At 44.3% G+C, this 24,326-nt stretch overlaps 1 protein-coding gene across 4 annotated transcripts in view; it reads left to right on the top strand.

The window, feature by feature from the left end:
• The window catches only part of RPTOR (regulatory associated protein of MTOR complex 1), a 159,271-nt gene that overhangs the window by 82,656 nt on the left and 52,289 nt on the right, over positions 1-24,326 (top strand). For all 4 annotated transcript variants that reach the window (XM_055696299.1, XM_055696290.1, XM_055696314.1 and 1 more), the window contains 9 exons: positions 4,268-4,343; positions 8,064-8,165; positions 11,890-11,973; positions 13,405-13,515; positions 18,731-18,805; positions 19,423-19,488; positions 20,120-20,311; positions 21,571-21,711; positions 23,691-23,808. In XM_055696299.1, coding sequence (XP_055552274.1) covers positions 4,268-4,343; positions 8,064-8,165; positions 11,890-11,973; positions 13,405-13,515; positions 18,731-18,805; positions 19,423-19,488; positions 20,120-20,311; positions 21,571-21,711; positions 23,691-23,808 — 965 coding nt within the window. The remainder of the gene's footprint in view (positions 1-4,267; positions 4,344-8,063; positions 8,166-11,889; positions 11,974-13,404; positions 13,516-18,730; positions 18,806-19,422; positions 19,489-20,119; positions 20,312-21,570; positions 21,712-23,690; positions 23,809-24,326) is intronic.

Raw genomic sequence — 24,326 nt, 5'->3', positions numbered from 1 at the left:
GATTTCATGTTAAATTATTAAAAGTTTAAATAGTCCTACTGTAATGAAAGCGGGTGTTGGACCAAGGGGCGGAGATAAATGGAGTCTAGGGAGGGCTATGAATAGGGACTTTGTCCTGAAGAGCTAAGAAAAATTGAAACTGAAATACAAAGACAAATACGAGTATTTCTGTTGTGGGAGAAGAGAGTTAATGACACAATTCAGGGGAGCTCTTTCCCTGTTTAATTTTTACTGTAGAATTACGGAGGAGCAATGCCTTTTCACTTTTAATTTTCATGTGTTCTGAAATGCAGTATCCTTTTGCAGGATGATGGCTTGCATCTTGTCTGTTGAGTACCCTGTTGGACTGATTGATCAGTGCAGAGGGAGAGGCAGGCATTGTTGGCTTGTTTTCGTTGCAGACTGTTTCTGTTGGCATGCTGCATTGCTTTGCTTGTTTTGGATAAACAAAAGCACTTTCTTGCCTGTTTTTTGACTGAGTCAATCTTCCAATTGAGGAGAGCATTTAATATATATTTCTTCTGAAATATATATGGGAAATACATGAGACTGTTTTCTCTGTACCTGAACCTAAGGAGTGCCCCATCCTAACATAGCTGATAGTCTGTGAGTCTGACCTTTTTCTTTAATGAGAGTATTGCATGGCATGGAGCACTGTAAAAGGTTTTTGCCTTTTTTGAGATGTGATGCTACAAAAGTTGCCAGGTCTCAGAACAGGCACAAGGGTGAGTATAGCCATGCTGGGTTTTTGATTGCCTATAAAAAATTTCTGAACTTGTGGTTTGAGGGCTGGTGGGCAGCTTGAGCTTCACCTCCTGTAGTGCCTCTTTCCAGGTTCTCCCTAGTTACTGCCTCAGACATGCTGGGTTTAGACCACCTACAAACAGCCATCCTGTGGTAGGTGGGGTATGGTGGAAATCCTTTGGACTGCATCAAGTCACTCGCTGCATGGGATTGCTTGTTGTTATTGCCCTTTGGGGGGAGGCAACAGGAATGTGTATATTAGGTATATAATAGCTTCTAACTTAACTGAGGTGTACAAAGAGAAGGTGTCCTCTCTTATGCAAGTGCTCTATCAATTTGCTGTATATGTAGAGCGTTTAGGACAGCATAGTATAAAAAAAATCAACACATTCTGTAGTAGCATAATGAGGTTGGAACAGTGCAATATTTCAGTAGGTTATCACCCAGCAGATACATCATAGTGTCGTCGTGCTGCAGCGGGGGGATCTGGTGTTATTGGAAGAATATGGTAAGGAGGGATGAAAGAACAGTGCTGGGGTATTATCAAGCTCTTTTTATAACTAATGTAGTGACACAAATCTTCCAAAGCCCTTTGCAAACAGCAGTCTCCACAAAGAAGGAAGAGAAGTAGTGATCTCTTGGGTTGGCTTTCATAAACCACTTCTAGGATGCAACGCCACTCATCCTTGTTCCCCTGCTGCTCCCTAATTTATCTCTTGTTTGTGTGCTGAAGCGTAATATTAGTTCAGTGAGCATATACACAGTTTGCCCACCTTTCTAGTTCTCTTTGGCATATTAAAACAGTCAATCACTGCTCCTCCACCCTACCACCGACAGCCATTATTTTCACCATGACTGTAACAAGTATTTTCCCCCATCTGTTTTTCTTCACGTGCTCCATGGCATTAGTCCTTTACCATTCATTTGTGGCTTGCTTTGAATCTTTTAATTACTGTAATGCCTGTTTAATGCCGTCGTCTGTTGTGCCAACGCAGTGAGTTAGCTAAGTGGCAGCTCATGTGCAGCCTGAAGTCTTGCAAGCAGCGTGTAGCTGTTCTAGTAGTTGGAAATAGTGAAGTTTTACCTCGGGCAAAACTGCTGTTTGCTCACGTGTCTTCTTGGGTGGGAGGTTGTCAGTTTCCTGCAGAGAGTGAGCAGCAGCAGTGTGTTGGGCTAGTTTGGAGAGGCAGGGGAATCGTTTGGAGTATTTGAATTTATTAGAATATCTTACATAGTTGATGTTAATCAGCAGCTCTCTAGGTTGTGATGAGTGGTAATGTTAAAATTTTATGTTGGTGGTTACTCTTTTGAAAGATTGAGTAACATTGGCTGTGTGGCTACACTGATTTTTAATGGCCTGTTTTTAGAAGCATAAAAAGAGATTTTTGTTTTAATCTACTGAAAACTATTTAATTTTTTGTTCTTTCTGCTTTAATCTACTAAAAACTCTTTAATTTTTTTGTTCTTTCTGCTGACATTTAGCACCTTTGAGATTCGACCTTGCAGGGCTGCCTTGGACATTTTTATGGTAATGTTAGTGCTTCTTACCTAAAATTACTTTGAGGAGCTCAGCATCTTAGCTCTGTGCTTCTGCAGTGTAATGCTCCATGCAGAATCCTTTTTATAGGCAGCCAATATAAGACTAAGTTGTCTCTGATCTCTAAACCATTTTTTCTCCCGCATAGTAAAACTTCTCTCAAAAGCACTATGTATTGACACTTTCTAATGTTTGAAAATGGCTTTAAGTGGTATTGCCCATTCCTCCAAGAAACCTGAAAGTCAGGAATATTCCTTCTTTGCTTGATGTAAAATTATCTTTACATTTGCACTAACTTGACTTTGCTTCTGCCTCAACCAGGAATAAATACCTCTCATCAGCTTTGTGTAAACACTTTGTCTCTAGCATGGGTCTTTATTGAGCATGTGGGAAGTGTTTGTTCCCTGTGCTTTGATTATCTCTTGATTACCTCTTAATTATATTGGCAGCATATTGTCAAGTGGAAGGTGAATGCTGTAAAGCAGGGGGATGAGGTCTGGGCGACTAAAACAAGCTGCATTTCTTGAATCCATAGAAAAAATGCAAGAGCCTTATAGTTTATTTTTTCATCTAATTGGAGAGATTGTTTTCAGTTGAGACAGCTCCCAGTTAGGCAAATGGGATAGATTTTGCTCAGCACTTGTTCTAATGGAAGGCTTTGTTTGACTCAAAACAGGGTGATTTAAGAACTTATTAGAGCAGGTAACTAAAATAAACTGTATTGATTATCACCTATGGCCTTGTGTCTGCAAATGTTCCTAGGAGAAGAAAAATTGCTTAGCCTATTGATGTTTACACATGATGGCCACAAGCCATGGAAGAGCAAATGTGTCTGGAGAGTAAATTAGTTTCTTTTGTGTAAGAAACACAGTGGGTGGTGGTTTAACTCACTAGCCTTTCGGAGTGCATAAATTCGTATGTTAAAATGTAAAATGCATGGAACGCCTGTGGATAGAGAGGGCTAATAGTTTCTGGGGTGAAGAGTAACTGTTTCACTTTTTTAGAGGTGTTTTAGGAACTTTGGAACCAAATGCATTTTATTTTAGTTTGGTCTTTTTTTACTTTGTGAGCGTTTGGAAGCAGACTGTTTGCACGTTTTGTTTGCACTGGATCAGCTACAAGAGGTTCCTTGGCCACTGTATGTAACTTATGTCCCGTTATAGCTGTTACACTAAATTATTGTAAGTTACAATGCTTTAGCCATTAAATAGTATAGTATATAAGTGTAAAAACTGAAATCTTTAAATACTTTCTCTTCTAGTTTAGTGTACCTCACTCCATCCTTAAGGGTGAGTCACATAGAACTGATCTTTCTGAACAAGGTTGCCCCACAAAACCCAACTCACGGTTAGATTAATGGAGACTGAGTTACTGTGTCACTGCACACGTCCCTGAGAAAACTAGCTCTCTCGAGGATGAGGAAGAGGAGAGTGAGTGTGTTGGGGCAGGTGTATCCATGAACTGTGAGTTGGAGGGCTTCTCAGCAGGATCATCTTCCCGAGCTGTTCTGATGGACTTGAATACAGAGTGAGCGAGGGTTCAGATGCATGTAGAGGTGTGTGTTGAAGGATTATGGTTTGGAGGCAACCCAGGATTGAGTTCATTTTTCTAGTTTAAAAAAAAAAAAAGTTACTAGTTTTTGCGTGAGCACAGGTATATAACAAGACTTCAGTCCACTCTGGCTTCTTTCTGTGTTAGGGGGAGGAACAGTTTCTGTGAACTTCAGCTGGGGATTTTTTACCTCACTCACATTTTATTAGTCAGCCTGATAGGGTGCTGGACTAGACCTTCTCACTGTTTTTCTGCATAGTTTTCATATATTATGCTTGCCTTTTAAAGAAAGGGAATATTAAGCGTTTCTAAGCCAGTCGGACAATGCTGCTGTGTCCACATACTTATATGATTAGAATTTAAATTGACCTTGATACGCTTACAGATAACTTTGTAATGACTTTTCTTTCCTCTTTCTTTCCCCTTTTTCTCTAGGCAAGCATGGGACCTTGCAGTTGATATTTGCCTTTCCCAGTTACCTACAATTATAGAGGAAGGAACTGCCTTTAGGGTAAGTTGGATAGTATCTTGAGCTGTTGTGTGCCCAGTTTAACCATTATTTGGAACCTCAGTTTAGCTCATCGCTTTTGCTTGTTGAGTCCGGAATTGTTGCAGTTTAAGGGTTTACTGGAACATTGTAAAAGTCTATTCGCCTCACTTATAGGGATAACTGGAAAATCAACTTTCTTCACTGTTGTATGAGATGTCTGATTCAGCCTGTGCTGTTGGTGAGGGGGAAACTCCTACCAGTAGCAGTGATGCCTGAGACCTGACTCAAAAGTTCAGAGTGCTCAGTCCTGGCTAACAGTATTATCACACACAAAAAAATAAATCCCAGCATACCAGCATTAGTTCTGAAATGAATAACTTTCAATGTGAAAATAACTCTATGAAAAGATAATTTTCAAATAAACATAAAATAGAGGTTGAGGATATGTCTAAAGAGTTTTCTTAAGCATAGTATCATTAATATGAGTCACTGGGGGTTTTTTCCTACTTTATTTAATCTCAGAGAGCAAAAAAAATATTTTTTTAATATTATATTTGGCTTAAATTCCTCTAGTCAGAATGCATTTTTCTTTATATTCCTTATATTTCATGAGCGGAGCCTTCAATAATTACTGTACAGTCTTGGGTACCTGTTCCACTGTGGTGTTCTCTCTAATTTTACAGTAACATTCCTGCATTTTATTTATGTTTCCAAGCTTTCAAAAGGTTTTCTGGCTGTGATTGCAGGCAGTCTCCAAAGAGCCAAGTACAGGAGGAGAGAACTGTGGGCTTCTGTGAGGCTAGAGGTTGATAAAGATGCCTGAAGGCTTTTATCCTCCCACCCCTTTCTTTCCTCTCTGTATGTGCTGTATATTAAAATTTAAACAAATATAATTTTTCCTCTCCTAGATCATGTTCGTTTTTATTTCAGGTCTCTAACAATGTCAGTGGGTGCTTTTTGATTAGTCTTAGACCTCATCTGGGCATTCAGTGTCAAGGGAGTTGAAATTTAGCAAATTTCTGTGTATTTGGGGGATGAGAGGAGGCACATATTTGTGAAGGATTAAATGAGATCAGCAAGTAAGAGTGGTCATTCTCAACTAGCAGTTGATTCAAGATAAGGTGGAAACAATTTACAAGCAGGTTTTCAAGCCTGACAAGTGTAATTTCTTGCATATTTTGGGTAGAACTTGAGGTGGGTAGAGCTATCGATGTGTAGTCAACAGCTGGGAGCCTGAATGCTGTGACTTTCCAAGCTAGCCTGGCCACTAGATTTAAAGGCAGGCTCAAGTTCTCTTCTGAGCTGTTCCTTACGCTTGCACTTAAAATCCAGCATGATTAATAGTGTGTAGGTTTGTGCCTGCTTTGTGAAGAGGGGACAGACCTCTAATCCGCTCTCGTGAGACCCCCCCCTGCAGTACTGTGTTCAGCTCTGGGGCTCCCAACATAAGAACATGGACCTGCTGGAGCAAGTCCGGAGGAGGCCAAGATGCTCAGAGGGCTGGAGCATCTCTTCTATGGAGACAGGCTGAGAGAGGTGGGTTGTTCAGCCTGGGGAAGAGGAAGTTCTGGGGCGACCTTATAGCACCTCCCAGTACCTGGAAATGCTTAAAGCCAGGTTGGACAGGGCTTGGAGCAGCCCAGTTGTGTGGGAGGTGTCTCTGCCTGTGGCGGGGGGCTCGGGACTAGGTGATCTTTAAGGTCCCTTCCAACCCCAACCTCTCTGTGATTCTATATTAACCTGGTGATGTCTCTGTGAGACACCTACAGGAGCAGGAGACTTGGCTGTTAGGTTGGGGGAGTGGAAGAGGCTTAGCTCTATGCCGTGACAAATGGTTGGAGCAGGCAGACAGTTGCACATCTCTGATCTATTCCTTGTGTTCTAATCAACTTTTTTCCCTCAAACCTCTAGATTTATGCCCAGCGAGCAGTGCTGTATATCAGAGAAGGTTAGCTGCTGCTGGCCAGCAGTAATCCTGGGAGGAATTGCTGCTCAGTCCAGCGTGGGGGGAAGGGGCGTTGCGGAGCCCAGGCAGCCTGTTCCAGAACTAGGCTGGCAGGATCAGCCACTGGTGTCTGGGCTGATGCCCGGGTGAGTCACAGGGGTTACTTGCTGCCAGTCCTTCAGGGCCGTGCTGGCTGCTGCCGTTGCAGGTCCAGCCTAGCCCTGGATAAAGCAATGGATCATCTCCTCAGGGCTGTTTTGTTTCAGCAGCACTTTATAAACCACCAGTGTCTGACTTCTGCTTGTTCTGTAGGTGTTCTTTCCTGGTCAGGCCTGGAAAATAGGATAACCTGATGGAGAAGGGCCTGCAGGCTCGCAGTGCTCGTGCAGGGGATGGCAGGGGAGCAGCTGTGCTTCTGGCGGGTTTGGGTGGGTTTACTCTCCTTCCTCCCACCCCTTCCCTACCTCCTTCTCCCTTGACTGCTGTTTCCCTGTAAAATTCAAACTGGAAGCTGCTGTGTGCTTTGGTCAGTACTTTCTCGTACCATGCTTGGTGTGATCGATGGCAAAAGGAGTGCTTCTCCTGCGCTGCTGTGCCCAGGGGCTGCCCGAGCGTGCGCCGCGGAGCAGAGCGCTGGGGGCATACGCTGCAGATGGTGGGGCAGCCCCCACTGGTGTCGGGAGACAAGAGTTCTCTGCACACTTGGGCAGGCTCCGGGGACTTAATATGTACTGTGGGATGTCACATCTCACCAAGGACACTTTGGATGTCATCAGCCGGTGTGGTGCACCCCCAGACAAACACATCTTGTTAGAATAAGACCATAGTTACGTCATATGTTTTTCAAAGTACGTGGTATTTTCTCTTTGCCGTCCCCTAAACCAGATTCCTTTATGCCTAGAGATCCTAGGAGCTAGCATCCTCTGTATTTACTGGATGCCATTCAGGTGCATTTTGTAAAATAACACATGATTTTACTGTCTTCAGTACTACTAGCACAACTGATGGGTGTTAGCTGATGGGAGTTAGCCCATGCCTCGTGTCTTTAGTAGGACACTAGTGTGAGGTCTATTAAATACTGTAGCACTCTGCACGTTATTTTTGTGCTCATTTACCTGCACTACCAGGATACCGCTAATTAAATGGGTGGATTCAATATCTTACGTAAATCTTCTAATTTTTGTTTACCTATATGAAGTCCTTTTACTGTGTTACGGGTGTCAGAAGTGATGGATCACTAAGTAAAAGGCTTGAATTAAAAACCTGATAAATAGGAGGGGCAGCCTTCTTACAGCCCAAACCAGCGCACATCTGAATTGCCACCTGTTTGTAGGAGAGGTTTATTGCAGCCAGGGAAGACTGAGATGTGGATGGACATATTTTTCATTGTTGTTGGATTGTATTCTCAGTGGACTGTGCAGAGGTAGCACTGTGTGTGCTGCTACAGGAGTGAAACTATCCCTGCAGAGCAGATAGAACAGCAGTGGATTTATCTGCTTCTCATGTGAAAAAGATCTACCAGATTTGCCTAAGACCTTTTGTGATATCTTTTCCTGTTTCTCTACTCTTTCCTTCTTTTTTCCAAATGCTTATATTGGAGAATGCCAGCATATTTAAAGAGAATTGTATCTGGTCAGTCTTTGGAACATTTTTATACATTTAAAAAGACTCAGACAAACGTGTGTCAATTAAAAAGTATAGGTTCTGGAAACAATAAACTGTGTGAGTCCATAGGTGCCAAAACTATTTGCTGCTTTTTTTTAACCGAACTTGCATTCCTGTTCTTGCTCCAACAGCACAGTCCCTTCTTTGCAGAGCAGCTGACAGCTTTCCAGGTGTGGCTGACCATGGGTGTGGAGAACCGCAACCCCCCGGAGCAGCTTCCCATTGTTCTGCAGGTGAGCAGCCAGGGGCTCAGCACCGCCGAGGCTGCCAGGAGCTCGGCCGCAGCAGACACTGGGTGTCTGTGCACGCCTCTCCCTGCCCGCAGAGTGCTGTGCTGTCAACCAGATGGCGTTTGGGTACATAAATTACGTGGGCTCCTTCGGGATTAATTAGAGCTGATTGCATGTTTACTAGACCTGTGCAGATGAAGACAAAGTGCTTTTCTTCCCCCATACCTTCACTCTCTGTTGAGCAAAACTTCCCACTGTAGTCCATTTGCAGCTTCAACAGTATCAGGCTCTGCTGCTTCCTCTTTTGCTCTGAAGTAGCAAGACTTTTTCACAGAGTAGCACATCTTTGTTGTTTTCTGCTGTAGTATCTCCTTTTATATGCCAGCTCTGTCAGGCAGAGACTTTTATCTTCTCTCTGTTTTCAGAAAGTGGAAGTTACTGCAGTGTAAATAGTTCGGAAATGGCTTCTTTGTCTGTCTGGTACTGCCTGGAAAGTGTTCCCTTTAATGTGATGCTGAAATTTTGCTGCAAGAATGTAGAAACAAGTCTCTGAACACCATGCCTGGAAGGAATGTAGAATTCTGGTAGGCATTTGCTCAGACTAGACAAAGTTCATATGTATAAAGGAGAAGTAAACCTAGGAGAAACATAACACTTCATTTCAAGTAATGTTTTATGGCAAGGCACATATTGCAGTTGTGATCTGCTTTTGCCCTCTCCTCCCCAGGAGTTTGTATTGGCAGAAATATAAACCCTCATCAAGGTAGCTGTGGTCTCTTCTCTACCAGGCAGCAAAATTTAAAGTCTTTCTGTTTAAAAGAACATAGGTCCAGTCACTTGTATAAGGATATGTGATTTCATTCACTAAATGTGAGAAGACTCACCTTCCCTGTTAGCTACCAGCTTGTTTTGTGACTGACGGCACCGTCGATCTGTGTAAGACCAAATCGTAATTTCCCTGAGCCTCCCAAGCCCTGGGACATTGGTTGGATAAGCAGGTGTACTGTTTATCTCTGTCACTGCAATAGGAGAAGGCAGGCTTCTACTTTAGAACCAACTTTGCTGCTTTCCAGTGAATTATTTGGCACCAGAGGGCTCTGCAGGTAGCTTAACCTTGCAGTGGAACTGAGAGGTCACCTGGCGAAGGAACCTGCTTTCCTTCCTGGAGCAAAAATGAGCTAGGACAACGTAATAATTCTTGTAATTAAAGCATATTAATTGTGTAGTGGAGTAAGATTGCTTGTTAACAGATTTGAGATACTTTGAATCGGAGACCAACTGATTACAAGAGGCAAAGAAATGTGTTTCAGACCCCTTTTGAGTGTCTTTTTGCTTTGTTCCCTTGGGATTGCTTAGACTACACTGCTGTAGCCTAACAAACGCTGATTCTGTTTTCCCATTTTAGATGTGTCCCTGGGGAAGGAAAGTATTTGAGTGCCAGGGCCACGATGCCAGCCATGCAAAGCTTGGATTTGTCAAGGACAGGGAAATGGTCCTTTGTAAATGGCTTTGTAATTGTCTTCAAGAAGTTGCTTTCCATTTCGAATTCTTGCTGTGCATGGGGTATATTGGACATGGGTGGCTTCCTGGTGCAGAGAAGAGAGAAGTCAGCATACACACAGCTTGCACGAGCCTGAGCAGCAGATGCTCGATCCTTGTGGAGGTACCTCCTGCCATGCCACCTCCAGTGCCTGTAGACAAGAGTCACACTTACTCCACAGAAGGCCATGGGAGACCACTGCTGCAGTCCCCTCCTTCCATCCTGCATGTGTTAGGAGATTCCTGCTAAAATGTAGACTGTAACTTCTAAATTACCTTCTTGTATCCTGGTTAATCTCTAATTTGCGTGCGTGGACATAATTAGCTTCTCTGTCTTTTGTTTCAGAATAATGATAGACAAATGTCAGAGAGGGATGTTTTTGCAGTGCTGTGTGCATATAGTGGCACAGTGTAGCAATTTCATAATTTCATTAAAAGTTCATAAATTGTGCATAGACTCCCCATATCCTCATCCAAGTCTCTAGAATTTGTGTCATTTTTTGCTTCAGGTTATTGTGCAAATCAATTAGGGAAGTGGAATATGAAAACCTGAGAGAGAGCGATGGCATTTTTGGTTTCTGAAAATAATGAAACCAAGCTTTTAAAGTAAGACACAATTTGATTTGGTTAAAGGTCCTTGTGGGATGCTAGCAGTGTTGAGATGTGGGTTTGTATCTTCACCTGGAAATCCTTTTCAATTACAATTTCCCTGGCTATGACAGAATTTGTGGATTTACTTAAGTTTTTTTCTGAGGTCAGATAACAGCAGCACTGTCCAATCTGTACACCTCCCATTGTCCATGCAAGCACCCTGTTCCTCACATGTTCCTGTCTGTTGTTTCAGCCCTGGCCCAGCTTCCACCTTGCCCTGGTTTCTATTACTGCTTTAATCTCAAACAGCTGCCCCTGTTATTCCTGTGATGGGCATCTTTAAAGCACATTGTTAATCGTGCCAGGTTCTGTAGTAAATTTATGGAATAGGCTGGTGCCAACTAGGGCAGGATGACCTGTCCTGAGATCTGAGCCCTGATATTCAGAGGTGAAATGATTGGAGCAGTTAATGCATCCTCCTGTTGTTGTCTTCTGGACTTTTTCTGCACAACCTCAGTATCTAATATAAGTCATCTGTAGTATGAGACATGAGCCAAGTAATTCAGTTATTCTTCAGTATTAAACATGAAAAATAATTTAATTTGAATATGCAGTGTGGAGAAAAACTGAGAAAAGGATGGAATAGGGAGCTAAATCAACGAGTCTCTTTCCCTGAGACCTATGCTTGAGGGATGTTACTCAATTTAAACTGAGGATTAAACATTGCATTCCAATATCTTACATCTGTTAAGGAGATTAAGAACTGAAAGTCTGCCTGTTAATATTTCACACCAGGGTAGGTATAAGCCAGTAAACTACCACCTCATTATCCTTGTCAGACTCTGTTTTAATGAGATTTTTATTAATGACTAATGTGACCTTTTGCTTCCCTCTTAAGTCTCTTATATCGATTTGCCAAGGAAAGCAAAGCCTCTTTTTCTGCTTCTGAGCAGTTTTGAGTAATGGGAGCCTGGGCGTTTTGCTCACCTCTGAATCCTTCCTGCAGCCACAGCCGTGTTCCTGCTTTCCTGGAGGAAGGGCAGGTGGGGCAATGAGAGTATTTGAAATCCATAGGGGCTGCTTCCATCTAGCAGAGCTATACTGCATAGGAACCACTGGGGTTTTCAGCAGAACAGGATGCAGCGGAGCAGTGATGTGGAGACTGAGTATAACTGCTTTCCTTCAGAAACAGTTGTAAGTGCGTGCCCAAAGCAGCTGTGGGTGCCCCATCCCTGGCAGGTTCAAGGCCATGTTGGATGGGGCTTGGAGCAACCTGGGCTGGCGGGAGGGGTCCCTGCCCATGGCAGGGGGTTGGACTCGGTGATCTTTAAGGTCCCTTCCAGCCCAGACCATTCTGTGATTCTATGTGTCTGCAGAAACTTCCTGAAGAGCGTTACCAGGAGGGGCATTAACCCATTGCTGACACTGTTCAGTGGGGGGAATGTTTACAGCAGCCAGGGTTTGTCTTCCAGCTTTTTTGTTTAGGCCAATAGTTTGTTTAAAGCGATGCAACGATCCTGAGGTGCGTTTAACCTTTGCTCTGCAATCACAAAGATCTTTGTTCTTTTTAGCAATAACCGTTACCTCTCTCCTGCAGGTGCTGCTGAGCCAGGTACATCGGCTGCGAGCGCTTGATTTGCTGGGAAGATTTTTGGACCTGGGTCCCTGGGCAGTTAGCTTGGTGCGTGGATGTTGCGTATTGTCTTGTGAAAGGTGAAAGTATCTCAGTATAGGCAATAAATACAAATGATGATTTATGGAAGGAAGGTGTGGAAGATACTCCGCAGATTTGACAAACGACCAGTGTTTTTTGTGTTCATGTGTGTGAAATGGAGCAAGCAGGAAAAAAGAAAAGCGGTTTGTATTAATCAAAATGGCCGAATAGCTGTTCGTTTGCATTACAACAGAGAGTTCCTTGGGAATAGTTTAGTGTAAAATATTGTAAGGGACAAAACAGGAGGAAATATCTGGGACAAATAAGAAGTTTTGTCACGTAAAATAAATACAGAAAAATAGCATGTATGTTTATCATCTGTTCTCTCAGCCTACTGGCTGCATCATTCTCTTTAACTGTTTGGTCTCTGGATTTTATAAGCTATTCTGAGAAGGTGGCAGCTGCCTTCTGTGTTTTGGAGTGTGGCTAGCACAGTGCACATAATAAAAAAGAATTAAACAGAGGAGCAGTTTAAAACACTCTTGTAAATGCAGCTATTTGTTGATAAAAGTGATGAAGAGGAACACCAGCTGGTTGTGGAATAGCTCAGTAATGGGGCTTTTTAGTGGGTTTCTTTACCTTCCTCCTTCATCTCAGCCAAGACTCCCTTCTGCAGGCCTTCCCGGACAGCTTAGCCCTCAGTGGTAGGAAGAAAGTATGCATTAAAGGTAATTATAATCCAGGGTGGGTCTTAAAAACTTCGAGGATGAAAACATAGCTGCAGGTCAGCCGCAGCAGCCTTTGCTCTGGCTGTTACGTGTTTTATAAAGGTAGCTGGCCATATCCCTGGGTGATGCTCGGCTGCTGCCCGGCTGTGTGGGTGGTAACCCTCTGAGACCCAGCACTGCAAGTGCAGTCCCCTGCCATACGTTTCCTTTACGTTGTGCTTTGGAAGGGTATCGGCAATCACAGTGGGATTCTCAAAGACTTCACGTGTTGCACGTCCTCCTGTTAGCGTAGTCTCTAATCCCATGGAAACGGCTTGGTAGCAAGTCTGTGTAAGGCAAAAGGCCTATTTAATTTCCAGTGGGAGGGCTGTAATTATTGAGCTTTTGCAATATGTTTATTTGTGAGAGCAAATGGCCCCATCTGAGAAGAGCACAACATATCATGAAGCGTAAAATAGCACAGGCTGTAAGGAGTAAAAGCTAGTGCTAGATTAACTCTGAGTCTCCACGGACCAAATGAGTCTGAAAATACCTGGTGACATCCAAGATTAAAATGAACAATAGACTAGTACACAGGGATCCCCTTTTTACTAGAAACGTATGAAATTGTTTTGTACCAGATTTCTCATCTGTGTCATTAAATACGCTGCATCTTCTCGGAGCGCTTGGTTCTGCCCCTGCGCACAGCTGAGCTGCTCTTGAGGCTTTGCTGTTCCCTCTGGCTCCCCAGGCCCTGTCTGTCGGCATTTTCCCGTATGTGCTGAAGCTACTTCAGAGTTCAGCTCGTGAGCTGAGACCACTCCTTGTCTTCATCTGGGCCAAAATTCTGGCAGTGGACAGTGTGAGTACTTCTGAACTTGGCTGTGTCTTTTGGGTTTCAGCAACACGCCTTCCCCGCCCCCGCTCCTTCCCCCCTTCATGCTTTATCCTGGAGTACTTCAAAAACATGCTGCATTAACTGGAGACCGGCGTATCATCTCATTAATTGATGTGACTTGCATGAAAGCTAGCTTCTGAAACTCTGTGGTGGGGATGCCCCGTCAGGGTGCCGGCCCTGGGTGGTTGGCTGGCTGTCAATGCTGCACGTCACGTTAACGTCGCAGTTCCTGGTTCCAGGGTGTTTGGTGGTCTAGGTAAAAGCCCTCCGACCTCACTGATACCTTTACTGGGGAAGGTACTGCTTTCCTTGCTGAAGGGTCTTAACGTGCACTCCTGTTTTCTGTCTGATGCTTCCAGGTGAGAGCATGCTTGCACACACTCGTACTCACCCTCAACTTGTTCGCTTTAGATTGTGATCAAACTGGGTTTGTCCAAGACCGTTCCCATCCGTTGTCAAACCAGGCTGTGGGTAATCTTCAGACACAGAATTTTTCTAGAAATAAATTTAAAGTAGGTTTTGGTGGCTTTAACTTATACATCCTACTCCGAGCCTAACACATGCACTGATGCACTGCAGATGGTTGGCACAGAAGTATTAAACCCCACAAAGGACAGGTTATTCCCATCGTGGGTCCGTGATTCTCTACAGTAGTTTGGCACCTTCTGAGATAAGGTTTTGAAACTGGGCCCTGGTTTTTAAAGATGCCCTTAGCCAAAGCTATAGTTTGTGAGGGTTAAAATAAATAATTAAGCAGGTAAGTAATTGCAGATAAATTTGTGTAGTCATATATACGACTCTGTGGTTTTGTGGGTGCAATTAGTTGAGCAAAATAAAATTATTAGGAGTGGTATGCACAGTTAATCGCAGGTACGATTATACGCCAATACGAAATTGTTTGAACTGCTTGTAGAAGTTGGATCTTGTCTATTTGGGTGTTTATTTTTGCTTTATCTCTTCCATTTCAGTATGGAGAATAATACTGAATTTGTTGGAATTTTCCCCCACTGTTGGTCTAGTATTGTCAGGTTTAGTTTTATAAATATATTTTCATTAACATCCTAAGAGGATTTTGGAAAGCAAAGAAAATGAAAACTATTCATCTTAAAGCTACTCTTGAAAAGCTTATTTTTGATGCATGCCTCTCTATGGCTGATGCTTCAGCCCCGGGTACATTTCAGAGTAGGCTCATGTATAATTTACAGGGAGTGTCATGCCATCCTTCACTCTGTCCACCAGTCTGGGTGGGCTCCTTGCACCATACCTGCTCCTGCCACCGTTGTATTGCTCCCTCCCATGCTCTGTTGTCTCACTCATTTGTTAGGCTGTGCTTTACAACAAAACAACAGAAAAAAGTGTCTTTTAAATTTTGTGGTTTGATTTCTTTCTGCTGTTTCACTCACTGGCTCCAAAACCAGGTGGTGCACATGAGGAGGGAGGAGAGAGCAGCCTCAGCAGGAAAGCACAGTGAATGATGCTGAGGGAGGGGACAGGCAGTAGCTCGAGTTGTCACACCATAAAGGGAACAAACATGTCATCATATCAGAAGCTAAAGTAATACTTTCTTGTAACATACTAAATACCAGTACAGATATGTCCTTTCCCCCCTCTGCTGGCGCAAAGTTTGGCCATGTATGTTTGAAACAAATGGAGTTTCAAACAAAGTTTAACAAAAACTATTACTACAGCGTGAATGTGGCGTGGGTTCCAAGTTCTCTTTAACGCTACAGCCTGCTCCACTTCCCCGACCCTCTGCATTTCCAGGTAAATGTGTCTAAACAATTCACAAGACCGCTATCTGCATACTCCAGGACAAGAGATGGTCTTTTAGCGTTTAGTTGATGCAGCGGTGCGGTGGTTTGAGCTGAGCTGTGGAGAGCACGCCTTGCTGTGCGGCGGCGGCGCTTTCTCCGAGGTGGCCTTTTACAAGGCTCTGAGCGGGATGACAACTGCAGGGGCATACTCTGTGGGCAGGCAGGCAGGCAGATGCTGAGTGAAGGGTAGACGCAGTAATTAATTGTGAGGCTGCGTGGAATCTCTGTAGCGTTCGTGCTGCCCGTGGGGCGGGTGTGTGGCTCTGCCTGTGCTAGGGCACCTACCTGGCTCAGCTCTGGTCTGAGTGGGTGCTGCCTCTGTCGCCCAGGCAGAAGCCGTGGCCCTAGCAGGTGAGAGCATGTTTATTTTCAAACATTCTGCCAGATGATCTTCATCCTCGCAATAATTGTACAGTGCTGCCTCCCTCCTTCATGTGCTGTCCACTGTATGTGTATTTTATTCGGTTTCAGGAGGCTGTAGCTGATGAAATTACTTTGATTAGCATTAGAGTTCAGCTGATTGCTCATTCCTCTTTGCATTTGGATGTGACTGAGAACTAGTTATGTAAGACTTGCTAGCGCCCTGGAGAGCAGAACATCCTGTGAAGATAATGCTTCTGTTCTGGTCCCTGCCTCCCTTTGGGCAGGGAGACAGAAGGAAGGTGTTCCAATGTGAGGCAGCAGCGTAGCATGCCATGTGTCCGTTCAGACGATACCTTCAGTAAGCATGGTATGCTGTGAAGAATTGTGTTTTGTTATAAAAATTGCAGGATAAAACCACAGTATTACAGAAACATTGCACCTCAGACAGAATTGTTTATATGTGATCTATAGGTGCCTCTAATAAACACTGGCATATTTAGATTAATCTGCTTTAATTCTGTGTATAATCAGATGATTTTTCATAGGATATTCGTTGAGGACTCTAGTCATCTCTGCCTGAAGCCAGCTGGAGTATTTCTAGGCAATCCACCTGCAGAGCTACATAGCAAGTGATGGTTCAAGGCTGCCTGCTGTAGGTATCTGCCAGATATAGGTTGGTCTAGAAATAGTCATGTGTGCTGCCACATGGAGATGGCTGCAATGCTTGCAAATACAGTTTAGGTCAAGAATTCCCTACGTGCTACATTGATAATGTTTGGTAAACAGCATCTTCTTTATCTTAAATACTTGAATTTAAAGGGAAGAAAAAATCCACACACCCCTCATAGCAAGGATTATATTCAGGAATTTAAGCAAGACAAAAAAAACCCTGCACATTAAACAGTATTGAAATGTGAATATTACTAAAGTGGGACAGCAAAAAAAAAAGGATCTTGCTACTCCAGAGAATTGGCTGAAAGCAATAGAAGGCAAACATTTCTCGAACTTTTTAAAGGAATGGAGTGATATAAACAGGATGCTTACTTTCCAGATGTGCCCTTTGTTAGCAGGATTGTGACTACCATTTCTCATTTTATCATTAATACAGATGTTCAAGTAAAGTGTTCCCTGAGGATAATTTTGTGAAAGCACTCACGTGGGGGGCGAGAGCTCACTGACCGCCATGGTCACCCAGGACTCCCCTGAGCTGTGGCAGTGCTGCTGTTTTCCAGGAACTCATGAGATTTTTAGGGCTAAGTTACATAGCCCATATATTATGTTAAAGAGAAAGAGGAGATCTGTGCTCTAGTCCTTCCCCAGCACTAGGAACTTCACATTTTATATAAGTTCTGAAGCTTCACAACAAACCTGCAGCTTGATTTGGTCATGTTGTATTATTATTCACAAGTATAGCTGCTTATTCCTTGGGGAGGAGGAGGCGTTGCTGATGCTGGATTTCCATATTGTTCACAGGATCTGAGCAGGGAGGGTTTGAGCAAGTGTGCTGGTGTGGTAGAAGTTGCCTCCCTCCCTCGAGCCTCAGGTATTTGGGTAACAGTGGCAGCACAATAAATGCGGTGTGAGGATGAGCAGCTTCTCTTTGTTGGTGTCTGCCTACACAGTGAAGAGATTGGTTTTGTAAGGAACAGAAAGTATTCACGTTGAGAATGAAGAGAGGGGAAAGAAGGAAGCCTGGGGTTTTGTGCAGCATTACACAGAAGTCAGGAAAGCCTCTCGTAGCTGCAGCTTGGCATCCCTCTGCTCTTTGGTCTGCCAAACCCAGCATCTTTACCTCTGTCAGCAATAAAATATTCTGTTGCAACTCTCTTGCCATCCCCTCTCCTTTCAACAATTAGTTCCCTCCTTCACCTTCTACGCCTGATAAAAAATACATGATTCTGTCTCTGGCATGAAGCATAGAATAGAATAACAGTCAACAGGGGAAACATTGCTAAGTCAGTATTTCCTCCCTAAAAAATTTTCACTTTCGTAGTATGTATTCTTCTGATTTGTCCCTAATATGGCTGCTTGAAGCCGGAGTTGGTATGTTAGCAAAATCATGGTGCACACCATGTGTTTCACTGCTGCTACTACCCCAGGAAAACCTGCATTATTCTCCTTACAGGCTTTTAAAGACAGTGGAGTTGCTCTGTGGTTTCTGATTGTATGTAGCAGGAGGCTGTGCTACTACATGCTACAGTTGTACCGATTTAATACGCGGTAGCCCTTGACCAAGTAACACAGCGATTAGTCTTGTTTGTGTACGTGAGTTGAAATCTGGAGTCCCGAGGGTAAGACAGGGTGGGCAGTCGGGGGAAGAGGAAGGACCCCCAGGAGCATCTGCAGCAGCCCGTGCCACAGGCTGGGCAGGCAGGAGCATGTGAGCATGCAGCTTTTGGTAGCTGCTGTGTGACCCTCAGGTTCCCTGGAGGGAACAGTCGGGGCACGTACTCCCTGCCTGAGGAGGAACGTTCCAGATTTGACCCTAGTTAGACAGATACCTCACTGTACAACTAGAAGATGGGGAACAGCAATTACCAGCAGACCTGATCTATGGTGAGCTAATTCTTGATGTGGGATTGGAAATCAAGTACTAGGGGCTTTCAGAAGATGTAATCTTAAATAATTTTTGCTCTGTTAAGTGTGAAAACCCCCCAACAAACAACACCCAAAAACCAACAAAAAAATTTGATTCCTCCTTGGTTTTGCTTTTGGTGGCTCACAAACACTGATGAAGGTTTAATGTGGGACAGAGCAATGTCAGTTTAACTCTTCTCCTAAGCAGGAGGGTGGCAGGGGCCTCCTTGCTTCAGACCCCACTTCTCCTGCAGGGGTGGATGTCTGGTAGCGGCCCAATGGAGGGCTGGCGCTTTATTTTGCTTCTCAAATGAAAATGAGAGTTGAGAAAAATGATTAAGACATGAAATATTCATACATCATTGGAGGAAAAAAATCTTTTTATGTAACAGTACTCATTGTGTTTTTCTTTGTCTCTTTTTCAGTCCTGCCAAGCTGACCTTGTGAAGGACAACGGTCACAAGTATTTCCTTTCAGTTCTGGCAGATCCTTATATGCCAGTAAGGACAAGTCATCTTTATTCAGTCTTATAGCATTTGCTTAGCTTGCCTTAGCTTCTCTGTTGCTGTTCTGGTGCAGCTGGTGGTAACGTAGGACTGCCTCCCGCCTCCGTCTCCTGTGGCACCCGCTGCTCTGCTGCAGAGAGTCATTGACCAGGGGCATCAGAAATGCTTCTGCCCCGTTACGTGATACAGCCAAACCAAACAAAAATTTGGAAACTTGTTTAAAGTTATATAAGTGCAGATTACTCAGTGGTGACGATGGGAGCTGCAAGCTCCTGGGGGCTGGGTGCAGAGGCAGTCTAATTGCACTGTAACTTCATAATTCCCTCTTCAAAAATGTTTTGTGGTTTCCTGTAATAGGTATTTGTGTGCCTCCTCCAGGGCAATATACGGAGGTTGGTGGGGAGGATCATATTGGCAGTCTGATGAGGTGTCTCAGGTGTAAGTAGTGACAGGACTGGATGACGAGAAAATTCTATCTTGCTTTCCCCTCTCTTGTTCTTTCAACATGATACAGACTGCACTTAGAATAATCTCATGTTTCAGAAAGCATGCGATAGAGTTGTTCTCTGACCTGTTTTCTAGATAACAATTTGGTTGTATATTGTTTTAAGGCTGAACACAGGACAATGACGGCTTTTATCCTGGCTGTAATTGTTAACAACTACAACACTGGACAGGTGAGCCCCAGCATCCTTTTTCCTTTCATTCTCTCCTACCTCTGCTCTGCGTTGTGCCTTCACTATGATCAAAGTGTCCTGGCTTGCGTTAAAGCACAACCCTGAACTGGGAAACAGAAGATTGCTTTACGTTATTTTTGTGTGGATTAGAAGAAAAATTGACCCGGAGGTGTAACAAACACATTATGTACCTGGCAGCTGGAAGTGGAGGTTCAGGACACAAGTCACTCACCAGCTGCCCCCCAGGCAGCGCACTGACGTACTACTACAGAAATAGTGCCTAGTTCCTGTCAAGTGGAAACTTGATGGCTGTGATAAAGTTCTTGGGAAGGATATATGGAATGAGCCATAAACCTTGGGGCTCTGACAGGTGCAAGGAATATTTCCAATGAGGAAGAAATAGGCTTTATGCATTACAGAAAGCATTTCTAATGCTCAGCTACTTAGCTGTAGTGGTGTGTAGTTGACCTTCCCTTCGCACTGCTTCCAAACAATATTTTGTAACAAAATCAGTGTATAACCACCGAATAATTTTCTCTTGATTTCCTGTCTATTTGAGAAATAATTCTCTTTTCTGATGATGAGGCGGGAAGCCGTCATCCAAAATAAATTGCATTGATTTGTGTTTCAGGAAGCCTGCCTTCAAGGAAACCTGATTGCTATTTGCTTGGAGCAGTTAAATGATCCACATCCTCTTCTGCGTCAGTGGGTGGCCATTTGTTTAGGACGTATTTGGCAGAACTTTGACTCAGCCAGGTGGTGTGGTGTGAGAGACAGTGCTCATGAAAAGCTCTATAGTCTCCTCTCGGATCCAATCCCAGAGGTAAAAATCCAACTTTTTAAGTCAATGCCAGTTGAATTGTCGGTGTTCTGGCAGAGGGCTATAGAAATACTCACAAAGCCAGGGCCGTCAAGAGCTTTGCGATTGTGTCTGGTTCAGAGAAAGATCTTAGCGCTTGTGCTTCAAGGTGATGTAAATCATACGTGCCCTGCAAGAGGAGTAACCAAAGAAATGCAGGGGGAGTTCATACAGCTTGAAGCCCTGGAATCTTGGCACTGGAGTTAGGAGACACCACGTTTTTTTGCTTGCTTCCATATCAGAAGCTTGTTAAAAATGTGGTCTCAAAACTGACTGTGTGTTGCAAAAAATGCTCTGCTCTTTTTGACCAAGTATGAAAGCCATTCTCTTCCTGGTAGGTGTGAAAATACATCTTAAATTGAATGTGTTTTACCTTTGTGACAAACTCTCCAAGACAGAAGTGGTTCTTGTACAGAACCTGGCTGTGATTGACAGAGCCTGTCAGACCCCAGTGAAATTACATCACGTGGGAGAAGTAAGCCTGGAGATAAACACCATTGCTAACATGCAGTGCTTAAAGATTAGACTCCCCTTTACATTCAGCCTCTCTGTCATGCATCCTCCACCTCCTTTCTCTGGCCCCATCTTTCCCCGTTTTATAAGCAGGGTTTGCCTGGGCTGCCCTTGCGGCACGCCCGCACCTCTCGCTGGGAAGCCCAAGTGAGCATTCCTACTTTGTGAAGCGCATCCTGCAGTCACCAATTGCACCGTATCCCCACTGTTTGCATTCTCTGCCAAGGCAAGCTGTAAGGTTACTAAGCCATCTGATCCCTCTGCTCTTTGTGTGATCTGGCAAAGTTTACCCTGATTTGGGCTGCTGTCTTTTCTCCTTTTCTTTTTTTCCATCATCTTCTACCTTTCTGTAAGCCCTTACCCAAAGACTGTAGTTCAACAGTCTTTATTAAAGAGATTCACATCCCAACAGTAACTCCCTGTGTACCTTATTCCTGTTAATTAATATTCTAGGCAACATCAACTGGAAAAATCACCCATGGGAAGGTCACTGAGTGTTCTGGGAAATTAAATATACTCCTGCATCTGTGAATACTTAAAACTCAGTGCTTTGTTGAATCTGTTTTGGTTTTTACTCTCCATGGGCTTCCCTTTAACCCTTACTGTTTACCTGACACGGTAGTCCAGGTTTCCAGAGATGCAATTCGTGGGGATAAAAAAATCCCACTGGCAACAAGAGGAAAATAATAATGAATGTTTGTGTCTCACAGGTTCGCTGTGCTGCAGTCTTTGCACTGGGAACATTTGTGGGCAACTCTGCTGAACGGACTGATCACTCCACCACCATCGATCACAATGTAGCTATGATGTTGGCCCAGCTCATCAATGATGGCAGCCCCATGGTGAGGAAGGTACGGAACGGCTGGCAGCACAGAAGTGTGGCAGATTCATGCCAGTGAGCTCTGTGCTATGCCTAATCGGAGCGTGCATTATTTAATAGACTTTTCAATGAATTTGACTCATTTGGAAGTATCTGTTTCCTTGTGAAGTCTTTTAACTTCAGTTCCTGCTGAGAAGAAAAACATGCAAACGGCGACACCGGTGAAAATAGCAGCCTACTGCTGCAGCTGAAGGCTCGGTGCTGAGCCGTGCGCTGCATGCTCAGGCTGGTCACATGCAGTGGCATTCTGGGATGCTGGTTTATCCACTTGCCCTTTTTTTCAATGCATGTGTTCCAACACTTAATTTACTCGGCAATATAAGGAGCCTACTGCCAGGAGTATTGTATGAGTGTAGTATGTCACGGTATCCAGGTGCTGACAGGACTGTTGTTCAGATCAAAATGTTTCTGCTGTTTAACAGTGGATCTCTGGTTTAGCTCATGTATTCCACTAAGCAAATGACTGAGATAGGAGTAACAATCTCAGGGGGTTGTGGGAATTTTTGTATCCTGGTTCTTTAATTTAAAGAGAATGTGAAGACAGGGATAAGTAGGAGAGGAATTACATTAAAGTCTTTTTCAGGTGCACAAAACATTGAGAATTCTTGCTGGGCTACTCTTCTGCTAATGCTCTTCTGTTGATTACTGTTTTGATTGCAATATTTTACATTACAGGATCTCAGGTTTTAAATGAAATAGTAATGTGTTGCTAGAAACGTGGGAGTATGTGGCAGTCCTAGTGGGGAGGAAGAGGAGAGGGAGTAAGAGTGCTGTGGAGAGAACATGAGCTCTGTTCAGTGAAAAGATCTTGCTGCTTTTAGAAACCACAGTGACAAATGACAGACTGTTTCAAAGTAATTCTCCAGGTTTTGGAGATTTACAGTTTCTGATGCACCATTGTACATCAATAGTACAATAAATAGTTTTTGATGTTCTGGATTGTTCTTGATGGGTGCACTTAGGTGTTCTAATGCTGGTGTTTACTTAACTGGAACATCAACACCCTGACAGTTGTCACCAGCATTGTGAGGATTAATTTCTGTTGTCTTGTTCCAGCATTTAATCAGTTTAATTCAAGAGAGAGCTGCATGTCACACTGTATGCTCTTAGAGATTCATGAATCTCTCTTGAAGATTAGTTCACTGAACAGACAACAGCAACCAAAGCCAGCTCTCCACCTCTCCTGTTTGCCGTTTCCAAGTGCCTAGCAAGTGGTACCTAATTGAGGGTCTGAACTTCATCTTCTCTGCCCTCCCTGCCCCACCTCGGTTGTTCAGGTTCTCAGCTGCAGCTGTGAGAATGAACGGGCGGGTGGTCTCTGCTGGGTGGGCAGCACCGTGCTCACGTTGGCTGCTGACGCTGCGGGTTAGTATGAGACGGTGCGGTTCAGCGTAGGGTCCGGGCACCGGAGCTGTGCAGGGAAGAGCTGAGCCATGTCCCCAGGCGCCTCTCACCAGGTTCTGTTTCCTTCAGCTCAGAGCAGATGTAGGACAGGCTGCAGGGCGAGAGCTCTGCTCCATGCACGTGTGTGCACTGAGGCAGAGGGCCAGGCTGTGCCACGGGGGCTGAGGGCACAGACCCTCGGCACAGCTCGTCGCTGCTCTGAGAGACCTGCTCGTGGGCCAGGCTGCGCGTGCGCAGGAGTGGAGGGAGGTGGGTGCCAGTCACCAGTTCGGTACTTTCTGCCATACTGCGCCAGTTTGGCAGCGCTGGGCAGCATCAGAGTAGTGGGAGCCTGTTCAGGTCTAAAAGACTTGCGAGGAATCAGACTTGAAGCAGCGTGCTCTGGCTTTCTTCAGTTCAGCCCTGTGGAGTGAAGGGAGAGTCGCTAGTCTGGATGGCCACCCAGTAATACCAACAGTAATGACGTAGTGTTCTGTGTTTCCCTTTGGTCTGCTGTTTCTGACCTAGGTAACCATGAAACCCCTGTTTCTTCTGCTCTTTCCGTAGGAGCTGGTGGTGGCTTTAAGTCACCTGGTGGTCCAGTACGAGAGCAATTTCTGCACCGTTGCCTTGCAGTTCATGGAAGAAGAGAAGAATTACCCTCTCCCTTCTCCAGCAGCCACAGGTGAGTGTTTGTGTGGGCAGGAAATGTATAGCCTGAAAGCTCTTGGGAGCTTTTATTTAAGGAGTTTGCCTAACACGATGAAATTCTTGCTGGTGGTGATTTATCAAACGGCACTGTGGCTACAAAGTTGAGTGGCATGGTGGGTGCCTCTGATGTCTGTTTAGTGCTGTAATATTTTCTCATGAGAAAGTGCATCCTCCGCTGAGTCTCCATCTAAAGCAGCTATAGCTCACCAGCAAGGCGTAGAGACTGAACACCCTGTGAGATCCAAAGGGATCCCCTTCAGGTCAAGATGGAAGTGTATCTGTCAAGGCAGTACACAGGCTTGCAAGACTTTCCCCCCTTAAATTATACCTGAGCCTTCTGTGTCGTGTTGACATAGTGGAAGCCTCAACCACAGAGCAGTGAACTGCCCGTGCTCTGGACTTGGCAAGACGCAGTGGTGCACTTCATGCTTTGTGCCTGTGGTCTCATCCCTTTTGTTGTGTCTGTTGCTTTATGTGAGGAATGAAAAATCC

This window comes from Falco cherrug, chromosome 1 (assembly GCF_023634085.1).
Source record: "Falco cherrug isolate bFalChe1 chromosome 1, bFalChe1.pri, whole genome shotgun sequence".
Taxonomy (NCBI): Eukaryota; Metazoa; Chordata; class Aves; order Falconiformes; family Falconidae; genus Falco; species Falco cherrug.
This window is presented reverse-complemented; position numbering and strand designations above follow the sequence as displayed.